We start from the raw sequence: 12,625 nt of genomic DNA, 5'->3' as shown, positions 1-12,625 counted from the left end.
CGGCCGCGCCCATGCCCAGCAGCAGGTACAGGTGCCCGTCCAGCAGCTCCAGCGCCAGGAAATCGGGGGGGCGGCGGGGGGGGGCCCGCGGGGGGGCGGCGGCCGGGGGGGTCGCGGGGGGGTCCCTGCCCGAAGAGCAGGACCCCGTTGGGCTCCGTGGTGCGGAAGTCGAAGGAGACGGAGCCGGCGCGGGCCGGGCGCCAGGTGGGCAGCGCCAGGTGGGCCTGGGGGGTGGCGAAGGTGACGGGGTCCAGCGCCGGGGGGGGGTCGCAGTGGAAAGAGCAGCGCCCCGTGCAGCGTCACCCGCGCGTCCCCCTCCTGCGCCAGCCGCGACAGCTCCAGCTTGAAGTCGTTGTTCTTGTAAACCACCTGGGGGGCACGGACAGGTGAGGTTGGGGGGGGTTTGGGGGTGTCCAGCAGCGCGGTGTGACCCCCCCCTCCCGATGCTGCTGCCCGGCGGTGGCACCTGGAACACCCTTGTGAACACGCACAGGTGAGGTGGGGACTCGTGGGGGTCCCCAAAATGTCACCCACAGCCCCTGGGGACATGAACAAGTGAGTCGGGGGTCCCCAAAATGTGACCCAGAGTCCTCAGGGACACAACACAGGTGAGTTGGGGGGCTCATGGATGTCCCCAAAATGTCACCCACAGCTCCTGGGGACATGCACAGGTGAGTCAGGGTCCCCAAAATGTCACCCACAGCTCCTGGGGACATGCACAGGTGAGTCAGGGTCCCCAAAATGTCACCCACAGCTCCTGGGGACATGCACAGGGGAGTCAGGGGTCCCCAAAATGTCACCCACAGCCCCTGGGGACACACAGAGATGAGCTGGGGGGGCTCTAGATCTCCCCATCACCTGCACCCCTCCCCAGGTGTGGGCGGGGGGGGTTCCCCGAGCCCCCAGACTCACATCCTTGAGGCAGCCCATGAAGTTGTTGCTGACGGGGGACCCCGGCAGGTCGGCGGTGTTGGGGGGACCCCCCGACGTAGAAGAAGTCGTCGGAGCCCAGCATGGTGAAGTCCTCCTGTGTGTAGCCCGTGGTGGTCAGGATGCCGTCCACCGAGATGGTCACCTGCGGCACGAGGGGGACCTCAGCGGGGACCCCCCCGTGGCCGGGGGCACCCCAAAACTGGGGGGGGGACACGGGGGGGGGCGGGGGACAAAGGGGGGATGGGTGGGGGGTGATGGGGGTGATGAGCGTGGGGGTGACGGGGACAATGAGGGTGAGGGTTGGGGGGGATTTGGGGTCACCTGGGGGGGGGGGGTCACAAGGGCACCCCCGGGGTGCGGTGAAGGGGGGGGTTGAAGCCCCCCCCATATCTCCGGATGAGCCGGGAGGAGCCCCCCAAGGAGCCCCCCCCAGGTGAGAACGGGGTGGGTGACACGGGGGGGGGAGGGGGTGACACGGGGGTGACACGGGGGTGACACAGGGTGGGGAGGTGGGCGACACGGGGGTGACACAGGGTGAGGAGGGGGTGGTGACATGGGGGTGACACGGGGGGTGACACGGGGGGAGGAGGGGGGTTAGTAACGAGTTTTGGGGGGTCCCGGGGCAGAAGAAAGCTCAGACACAAACGCGGTCGTTAGTGGGGGCAGCGCGCGGGGGGGGGGGGGGGCGTGCACAGGTGTGCCGGGGGCGTGCACAGGTGTGCAAGCGCGTGCAAAGGGAGGGTGAGGGGCGTGCAGGGGGGCGGGGGGGACCCCGGGGGGACGGGGGCGGCCCCACAGCTGCTTGCACGCACATGAGCGTGCACACATCTGCACACACCTGTACACACACCAGGTGAGAGCCTCATACACCTCCACACACCTGCACACACCTGTACACACACCGGTACACACCTGAAAACACACCTGTACACACACCTGGTGTGAGCCTCATACACCTCCACACACCTGTATACACCTGAACACACACCTGTACACACAGCTGTACACACACCAGATGTGAGCCTCATACACCTGTACACACACCTGTACACACCTGAACACACCTGTAAACACACCTGTACACACGCCTGGAGTGACCCTCATACACCTGTACACACCTGTATACACCTGAACACACACCTGCACACACACCTGGTGTGACCCTTATACACCTGCACACACCTGTACACACCTGCACACATCTGTACACACCTGAAAACACCTGAACCCACACCTGGAGTGACCCTCATACACCTGCACACATCTGTAGTGACCCTTACACACCTGTACAGACACCTGAAGACATCTGTACACACCTGCACACACACCTGTGCACACACCCGCCTGTACACCTGTGCGCACACCTGTCCATACACACACCTGTGCTCACACACACCTGTGCACACACCCGCCTGTACACCTGTGCACACGCCTGTGCATGCACACACCTGTACACACCTGTGTGCACACACACCTGTGCACATACACACAAGTGCTCACACACACCTGTGCACACACCCACCTGTGCACACACTTGTGCATGCTTTTACACACCTATGCACACACACATCTGTGCCACACATACCTTTGCACACCTTTGCACACCTGTGCATGCACACACACCTGTGCACGCACACACCTGTGCACAGCTGTGCACACCTTTACACACCTGTGCACACACACCTGTGCACACACACACACACACACACCTGTGCAAAGCTGTGCACACCTTTACACACCTGTGCATACACACACACCTGTGCACATACACACCTGTGCACACTGGTGCACACACACACACACCTGTGCAAAGCTGTGCACACCTTTACACACCTGTGCACACACACCTGTGCACATACACACCTGTGCACACTGGTGCACACACACACACCTGTGCACACCTGTGCACACCTTTACACACCTGTGCACACACACACCCCTGTGCACACACACACACACACCTGTGCACACCTGTGCCCACACACACACCTGTGCACATACACACCTGTGCACACTGGTGCACACACCCACACCTGTGCACACCTGTGCACACACACACCCCCCCTGTGCCCACACACACACCTGTGCTCACCTGTGCACGCCTTTACACACCTGTGCACACACACACCCCCTGTGCACACACACACACACACACCTGTGCACACACACACACCCCTGTGCACACACACGCACCTGTGCACACCTGTGCACGCCTTTACACACCTGTGTGCACACACACACCTGTGCACACCTGTGCACACACACACCCCCCTGTGCACACACACACACCTGTGCACACCTGTGCACGCCTTTACACACCTGTGCACACACACCCCTGTGCACACACACACCTGTGCACGCCTTTACACACCTGTGCACACACACCCTGTGCACACACACACACACCTGTGCACACACACACACCCCTGTGCACACACACGCACCTGTGCACACCTGTGCACGCCTTTACACACCTTTGCACACACACACCTGTGCACACACACACACACCTGTGCACACTGGTGCACACACCCACACCTGTGCACACCTGTGCACACACACACCCCTGTGAGCACACACACACACACGTGTGCACACCTGTGCACGCCTTTTACACACCTGTGCACACACACACCTGTGCACACACACACACACCTGTGCACACCTGTGCACACACACACACCCCTATGCACACACACACCCCTGTGCACACACACACACACACACACGTGTGCACACCTGTGCACACCTTTACACACCTGTGCACACACACCTGTGCACACACACACCCCTGTGCACACAGACACACCCCTGTGCACACACACACCTGTGCACACACATGCCCCTGTGCACACACACACCCCTGTGCACACACACACACCCCTGTACACACACCCACACCTGCGCACACCTGTGCACACACCCCACACCATGTGCACACACACACACCCCTGTACACACACCCACACCTGCGCACACCTGTGCACACACCCACACCTGTGCACACACACACACACCTGTGCACACACACGCACCTGTGCACACCTGTGCACACACCCACACCTGTGCACACACACACACCTGTGCACACACACGCACCTGTGCACACCTGTGCACACACCCACACCTGTGCACACACACCCACACCTGTGCACACACACACACACCTGTGCACACACACGCACCTGTGCACACCTGTGCACGCCTTTACACACCTGTGCACACACACCCCTGTGCACACACACACCTGTGCACGCCTTTACACACCTGTGCACACCTGTGCACACACACACCCCTGTGCACACACACACCTGTGCACGCCTTTACACACCTGTGCACACACACACCCCTGTGCACACACCCCCACACCTGCGCACACCTGTGCACACCTGCTCACGCACCTCACACCCCCCCGACGCCCCCCCAGCCCCTCCCCCCGCGGCGGGGGCGGCCCCGGTGCCCCCCTGGGGGGGGTTGGGGGAGGGGAGGGGAGGATGGGGAGGGGTCGGGGGTGGGGGTGGGTCCGGGGGGTGGGGGAGGGGCCGGTGTTAGTCAGGCCGTGCAAGGGGCGTGCGAGGCGCGTGCGGGGGGGTGGGCGCAGCCAGCGGGGCCCGACCCCGGCCCGGGGGGGGGGCTTGGGGGGGGGGGCGGCGGGGGGGGGAGGGGCGGCCCCGCTGCCTGCGCGGGATTGGGGGGGGGGGCGGGGAGGGGAGGGGCGGCAGGTTGTGGGGGAGGGGGGATGGGGGAGGGGCGGCAGCTTGTCCTGAAAACGCCGTTTCCATCCTCGATTTGGGGAGGGGGCACTCCCCGGAGGGGGGAAAAAAAAAAAAAAAAAAAAAAAAAAAAGAAGCACCCATCCCCCCCAACCCCCCCCCCCCCTTTGGGTCCTGACACCCCCTCGGGCGGGGTTTGGGTGGATGATGAAAGCGGCTGGTTTTGGTAAAAACGGGACAAAATCCAAAGGAATCGCCCCAAAAGGGCGAGGGGGGGTGGGGTCCCACGTCTCCTCTGTGGGTGACAGCTGCGTTTTGGGGGGAACCCCAAATTTTGGGGTGGTTTTGGGGCTTGCGGAGCCGCGCTCGGCCACGAGGGAGAGGATGGGAGCAAATTGGCCAAAATCCCCGGAATTCGCCCCAAAATGAGGCGTTTGGGAGTCTCCATCCTGCCCCTGACCCGCGCTGGGTTTTTGGGGGAAATGATGGAGAATCAAAGCCTTGGCTGCTTCGGGGGGAGGGATCGGTATCAAATTTCTCCAAATCCCAAAAAATCACCCCAAAAAATTGGATCTGGGACTCCACAGAAGTTCCCAGGGGAAAACGAGCCCAGCCCAGGCTGGATTTTGGGGTGAAACCGGCTGGTTTGGAGACCAGGGAGCTGCGGCTATGCCTTGGATGGTGTGGGGGGGGGGTAAAAATTGTCCAAAATTTCTAAAATTCATCCCAAAATAGGGGAGCGGGAGCCCACATCATCCCCTTGGGGAAAATCGACAACTTCTGAGCCCGGCCTGACCTTTTTGGGTGGAAATCAGTCAGTTTTAGCATTGGGGTCTGCAGGTGTTGGGTTTATCCAATCACCCAAATTCCAAAAAATTCCCTAATTCACACCAGAACGAGTTGGGGACGTGGGGGGGCGTGGAACCCCACGTTGTCCCCATCGAGAAAACCACACCCCGAAAAAGGATTTTTTTTTTTTGATAAACCGGCTATTTTTGGCATCGGGGAGGTGATGCTCCACCGCAAGATGGTGGATGGGTGAAAATTGCCCTAAATCCGTCAAATTCATCCTAAAACAGCAGGAGTTGAACCCTCTTGAGAAAAAATATCACTGTCCTGGCCCCAGATAAGGATTTTTTTTGGGGGGGCAAAACCAGCTCATTTGGGCACGAGGGAGCCGCAGCTCAGCCACAAGACGGCAGACGGGTGAAAATTGCCCAAAACCGCTAAAACTCACCCCAAAAACGGGGGTCGCAGATGGGTGGAGGCGCCACCTCACCCCCATGGAGCAACACACGCCCCCTCAGGGAGGATTTTTGCTGGGATGGGAGGAAGAGGAGGGTGTGTGTGTTGGGGGGGGGTGGGGGTAGAACCAGCTCTCGTTTATTTTGCCGCGAGTGGGGGGAGCCGAAGCTCGGCCTGCGGAGATGGCGGGTGGGGTGAAAATTTTTGCCCAAAATCCCCCGGATCGGCCCCAAAAGGTCGGGAGCGGGGCCACGGCGAAGCCAAGGAGTAACAATAGAGTGATAACTACCAGGTAATGCAGTTTGTTTACCATAGCGTGTCCGATCCCTGCGTGCTGGCGGCGAGGAGAAGGACAAAACACAAACGTGACGTTTGGGGGGCGCTTGGAGGATGGGGGGTGGGGGGGGGGGAAGGGGGGGCGCGTTGTTTTTTTGTTTTTTTGTTGTTTTTTTTTTGGAGGGGGGGGGGGGATTTGGGGTTGTTTTTGTTAAGGGGGGGGCCCCCCCAGGATTAGTGGGGGACGGGAGGTTAGTGGGGGGGGGCCCCGCGGGGGGGGGGGGGAGGGGGGGGAAGCGTGTTAGTGGCACGCGCACACACAGGGGGGAGGGGCGTGGCACGAGGAGGGGGGTGGGGGTGGGGCGTTTGCACGGAGGGGGGAGGGGCGGCGCCCACCTTGTGGGGGGGGGGAGAGAAGCAGAGAGTTGTCAGAAAAGGGGGGGGCGGGGTGGTGGGGGGGGGGAGGAACCCCCGAACTCCACCGGTCACCCCCCGTGGGGGGCGGGGAGAGACCCCCTCCCCCTCCTCGCGTGTCCAGTGCTCCCAGTTTGGGAGGGTCCATGGAACCAGTGCTCCCAGTTGGGGGAGAGATCCTGCGGTCGGTGCTGCCGGCGGGGGTGGTTTGAGCAGCATGTCCAGTGCTCCCAGTGCTCCCAGTTGGGTGCTCGAGCAAGATTCCCAGCGCTCCCAGTGCTCCCAGTTGGGTGCTTGAGCATGACACCCAGTGCTCCCAGTTGGGTGCTCGAGCAAGATTCCCAGTGCTCCCAGTGCTCCCAGTTGGGTGGCTGGCCAATGTGTCCATCACTCCCAGTTGGATGGCTGACCAGCACAACCAGTGCTCCCAGTTGGGGAGCAGACTGAGGAACCCATTGCTCCCAGTATGCCCTGTTCTCTAGTTTAACCAAACACCCAGTGCTCCCAGTTGGGGAGCTGATCAGGGCAATGATCGCTCCCAGTTCTCCCAGTTGGGGAGCTGATCAGGGCAATGATCGCTCCCAGTGCTCCCAGTGCTCCCAGTTGGGGAGCTGATCAGGGCAATGATCGCTCCCAGTGCTCCCAGTGCTCCCAGTTGGGGAGCTGATCAGGGCAATGATCGCTCCCAGTGCTCCCAGTTGGGGAAGCTGATCAGGGCAATGATCGCTCCCAGTGCTCCCAGTGCTCCCAGTTGGGGAGCTGATCAGGGCAATGATCGCTCCCAGTGCTCCCAGTTGGGGAACTGGCCAGGACAACCCATTGGGTGGCTGCCCAGTGCTCCCAGCTGGGGAGCTAATCAAAGCAACCATTGCTCCCAGTGCTCCCAGTTGGGAAACTGTCTGAGAAGACCCATTAGGTGGCCACTCAAGGCTCCCAGCTGGGGAGCTGTCCAAGGCTCCCAGTGCTCCCAGTTGAGGAGCTGAGCAAACCAATCATCGCTCCTAGTTGGGAAGCTGCCCAAACCAACCATCGCTCTCACTGCTCCCGGGTGCTCCCAGTTGGGGAGCAGCCCAAGGCTCCCAGTGCTCCCAGTTGGGGAGCTGTCCAAGCCAACCATCGCTCCCAGTGCTCCCAGTTGGGGAGTTGTCCAAGCCAACCATCGCTCCCAGTGCTCCCAGTTGGGGAGCTGCCAAAGGTGACCCCTTGAGCGGCCACCCAACTCTCCCCACCACCCCTCCAGCCCTCCCCCCTCCCCTCCCCGCCGTACCTGCCGCAGGTTGCGCGTCACGCGCACGTGGTGCCAGCCGCCGTCGTGGAACTTGCCGTTGACAGGCTCCACCAGCGCCTCGAAGGCGCCGGCGCCCAGGTTGATGACGAGCCACACGGCGCCGGCCTTGAGCGACAGGTTCAGGAAGTCGGCGGCGCGGCGGTGTGCAGCAGGAGCCCGTGGCGCTGCCGCGTGCGGAACGCCAGCGCCAGCTCGTCCGCGCTGCTCTGCACCGGCGACCGCGACACGTCGTAGCAGAAGAACTCGCTGCCCCGGAACGTGGCCACGTACTCGGCGCGGCCTGGCGGTGGGGACAGCGGGGACGCGGTGTGGGGACGTTGCATGGGGAGGTTGGCAAGGGGGGTGTGGCATGGGGGGGGGTTGTCAGTGGGAGCTGGTGCCAGGAGATGGGGAGGTTGTGACAAGGAGGTGTCATGGGGACGTCATCAGGGGGACGGTGTCATGGGGACATTGTGGTGGGGATGTTGTGATGGGGATGTTGTGATGGGAACATTGTCATGGGGATGTTGTGATGGAGACATTGTGATGGGGACATTGTGGTGGGGACATTGTGGTGGGGACGTTGTGATGGGGATATTGTCATGGGGACCTTGTCATGGGGACGTTGTCATGGGGACTGTGAACCAGGGATGTGGCAATGGGGACTTTCCAATGAGGACGTCATCATCGGGACATCGCAAAAAGGACCTTGTGATGGGGACATCCCAGAGGAGACCTGGCACCAGGGGACATGGCAATGGGGACTTTCCAACGAGGACATTGTCATGGGGACTTTGCAACGAGGGACCCTGTCGTGGGGACATCGCAACGGGGACTTGCACAGGGACGTTCTGATGGGGACATTGTCACTGGGGACACGGCGAAGGGGACTTTGCCATGGGGACCTTGTCATGAGGACACTGCGATGGGGACCTTGAACAAGGGACCTGGTGATGTCACCATGGGGACATCGCCACAGGGACATCGCTGTGGGGTTTTTGTACCAGACCTTAGGTGGGGACATCATGGTGGGGACGTCGTGATGGGAACCCACCAGCGGGGGACATTGACCAGGGGGGGCTGGGAGGTGGACAGTGCCCCAAGGACCTCGTGTGGGGACATGGGGACATCGCCACGGGGACCTCACCTGGGGACATTGTTATGGGGTCCCAGGTGAGTGTGGGGGGTTTTGGGGGGTTCCTGGGAGGTTCTGTGGTGTCCCAGGTGTGCACAGGTGGGGGGGTTTTGGGGGGTCCTGGGAAGTTCTGGGGTTGTCCCAGGTGTGCGTGGGGGGTTTGGGGGTCCTGGGGTGCCCCAGGTGTGCGTGGGGGGGGGGGGGGTCCCGCTGACCCTCACTGACCTTTGGCCGCTTGCTGGATCTCGCCGGCGCCGCGGCCGGGCCCCCCCTCGGCGACCTCGGCGGGGCCCTGGGGGAGGGGCGCGTCAGGGCGGGGGCCCAGGTGTGCACAGGTGTGCACAGGTGTCCCCCTGAGGGGGAGGCACTCGCACCCCACACCCCCCCCCACCCGTCGGTGCAAGGGGACCCTCGGTCCTCGTGCAAGGACCCCCTCCCCCACCCCGTGCAGGGACCCCCCGGCCCCCTCCCCCTCAAGGAGGGGGATGAAGGACCCCCAGGCCCCTCCTCCTGTGGGGGGAGGGGTTCGGACCCCTCCCCCCGGCCCCCGTGCAAGGGGGTCACAGCCCCCCCCATCCCCCCCCTTCCCCTCCCCCCCCCGTCCCCGTGCGAGGCGGCCGCCCCTCCCCCCGTGTCGCACGAGCCACAGACACGATGGGGGGGGGGATGGGGGAGGGGGAGGTGGGGGAGGGGCGAGGATGATGAGGGTGATGAGGTGGGGGAGGGGCCCGAGGGCGCGTCTTTACCTTGGCCGGTGACTCGCAGGTGGGCGGGACCTGGGGGGGAGGGGGAGGGGAGGGGGGAGGGGCGTGGGAAAGGGGGGGAGGGGCGGGGAGAACGAAAGCAAAAGTGAGCGGGAAAAGGGAAAGTTTGGGGGGGGAAAAAAACGGGAAAGTGGTTAAACTCGGGGTGGGGGGGGGGGAGGGGAGGGAAACGGGGCAAAGTGGAGGGAAAAGGGAAATTGGGGGAGAAAATGGGGAAGGAAATAAAAATAATGAAAGGAAATGAAAGGGAGGGAAATGAGAGAAAGCGGGGAAATGGGGCAAAAAAAGGCAAAAATAGAAAAAAAGGAAGAAAGGAAAAGGAAAGGAAAGGAGGGAAAGGGATGAAAGCGGGAAAGGGAGGAAAAAGAGGAAAAAAGTGAAAAGGGTCAAAGCAAGGGAAAGGAGGAAATTGATAAAAAGGGGAAGTCAGCAACACAAGGGAAAAGAGAAAAGGGGGAAAAAAAGGGGGAAAAGTGGGGAAAATTAAAATAATTCAAAAAGGTTAAAATTATCAAAGAGGAAAAATAAAGAAGAAAAAGAGTAACAAAGGGAAAGGGAAAAAATGAAGGCGAAAAAAAGAAAGCTGATATAAAAAGGGGAATGTTCAAAGTATTTATTGAAAGATGGAAAATAATTTCAAAAGGAAAAAAGATTATATAAGGATATAATTATAAAAAAGGAGAAAGCTATTAATTAACAATGGAGAAGAATAAGAAAAGGAAAAACAATGAACTGGAAAATAACTTTAAAAGGGGAAATATCTTAAAGAGTATAAAATCCATTAAAAAGGGGGGAAATAATCAAAATAAAGGAAAAATCACGAGAAAAGGAAAAATAATAAAGAAAAAACTATTAATAAAAAAGGGGAAGAAACAATTTAAAAAACCGAAAAATAATGAAAAAGACAAAATAACGGGAAATGTAAAAGAAAAAAAGGGGGGAAAAAAAGGAAATAGAAAAGGAAAAAGCGGCAACATGGGAAAAATAGGGGGAAATGGGGATGAAAGAGAAATTAATTAAAAAAGTATAAACATAAAAAAAAATCAGAATTAAAAAAATTAAAAATTAACCAAAAAACCCAAAATGACCGAAAGGCCCGAGCGGCCCCGGGGTTGGGGGATGGGGGGGAGGGGCCCCGGGTGGGGGGAGGGGCCCCCGTCACAACTTAAACCTCCTTTAACTTGTGACGGCATCGGGCGATGCCGGGGGGGGGTGGGGGTGGGTGGGGGGGCGGGGGGCGGGGACAAGCGCGGGGGGGGCGGGGCCACGCGGGAAGCGCCGCCCCCCTCCCGTTCCCCCCCCCCCGCCGCCTTCCCGCGGGTTTTTTCCCCTTTTTCCGAGGTTTTTTCGGGGAGGAAAAGCCGGGGGTGGGGGTGGGGATGAGACACGGGGGGGCGGGGCCGCCCCTGGCGCGGGGACCCTCCCCCACCCCGGGACCCTCGTGCGGGGCACGTGGGGGGCAAGCCCCGCCCCTCGATCTGGCCACGCCTCCGCGAGGAAACCACGCTCCGCCCTTTTTAATGCCCTCGTGCAAGCACCCGCCCCTTGGGCCTGGGCTCAGCCAATCCAGAGAAGCCTTTATCTCTCCCTCCTCCCATTGGCTGGCGCTGCTTTAATTTGCATCTCTCCGCCCCCATCCCGTCACATACGCTTCATTGGCTCGGCCTTGCCGGTTTCATTTGCATATCGGCATCCTATTGGGCCTTTGGGAGAGTGACGTCATGGCCGGGAGCTACAGGTGACGCCCCTCACGTAGCCCCCGCCCCCTGCGTGAGCGTCACGGGAGCCACGTGCTCGGCACGAGAGCCAAGCCCCGCCCCACACCTCTGTTTTGCATAAACCACGCCCACTGACTCACAGACCACGCCCCTCGGGACCCCCCGGGCCCGGGATTTGCGCACCTGGAGCCCCTTGCACAACACCTGAGTGAGACCCCGGCCAGCCCCAGGCGTGACACGGGGCTTTGCACGCCCGCACCCCCAAACCCCCCCCCCAAAAAACCCCCCCAAAAATCCCCCCCCCACACTCACCTTCCACCGCGGGTTCTTCCTCTGGGGGTCCCGGGGGGCAGCGGGGGGGGGGGAGGGGGCAGAGGAATTAGTGCCCAGGACCCCCCACGCGTGTCCCCAACCCCCCCATCCCTCCCCCCTCCGTGTCCGTGTGACCCCCAACCCCCGTGACCTGGAATTGACCTTGGGGGGGGCGGGGCACAATGGGGGGTGGGAGGGGTTTGCACGCCCCGGTGTGATTTGCACGCCCTGAGCTTCGTCCCGGTGGGGATTTGCACACCCTGCGTGCACCCCACATCCCTCGCGGCACCCCATAGCACCCCACAGGGACCCCGCACCCTATAGGGCACCCCACAGGAGCTCAGCACCCTATAGGGCACCCCATAGCACCCCAAAGGGGCCCAGCAACCCCATGGCACACCCGGTAGTGCCCTGCCTGCACCCCACGGGCACCATGGACCCAATAGGGCACCCTATAGGGACCCCGCACCCCCACAGGGTGCCCCACAGCACCCCAGGGCCCTCCCAGTCCCCCGGTCACCCTGCAGCCCCCCCCCATTCCTGTCCCTCCTCAAGGACGTGGCGGGAGCATCCGGCAGTGCCGTGACAACCGTCGCCAGGGAGACAGGCCCGGGCATCTCCATGGCAACGGGTACCCAGCCCCAGCGGCGCCATGGCAACCGGCCCTGGCAACACGCCCGGAGGATGCTGTCGCCACGGTGACACCGGTGGTTGTCCCCGGGTCCCGGGAACGTGTGCGAGGATGTGTCGGCACGAGGGCAGGGTGCCACGAGAGACCCCCCCCGGGCCACGCCCGGCTGGCACTGTCACCGTCACCGTCACCGCGGGGACACCCAGCCCACGCCAGG

General features: G+C 61.5%; 1 protein-coding gene across 1 annotated transcript in view; it reads right to left on the bottom strand.

The window, feature by feature from the left end:
* The window catches only part of LOC137466668 (neurexin-2-like), a 50,089-nt gene that overhangs the window by 24,319 nt on the left and 13,145 nt on the right, over window positions 1-12,625 (bottom strand). The window contains 5 exon segments of the mRNA XM_068178359.1: window positions 2-83; window positions 85-281; window positions 283-369; window positions 913-975; window positions 977-1,075. Coding sequence (XP_068034460.1) covers window positions 2-83; window positions 85-281; window positions 283-369; window positions 913-975; window positions 977-1,075 — 528 coding nt within the window.

The sequence above is a fragment of the Anomalospiza imberbis genome, unplaced genomic scaffold, assembly GCF_031753505.1.
Source record: "Anomalospiza imberbis isolate Cuckoo-Finch-1a 21T00152 unplaced genomic scaffold, ASM3175350v1 scaffold_385, whole genome shotgun sequence".
In the NCBI taxonomy this organism is placed as follows: domain Eukaryota; kingdom Metazoa; phylum Chordata; class Aves; order Passeriformes; family Viduidae; genus Anomalospiza; species Anomalospiza imberbis.
The sequence above is the reverse complement of the archived record's forward strand: the minus strand, read 5'-3'. Positions and strand labels throughout refer to the sequence as shown.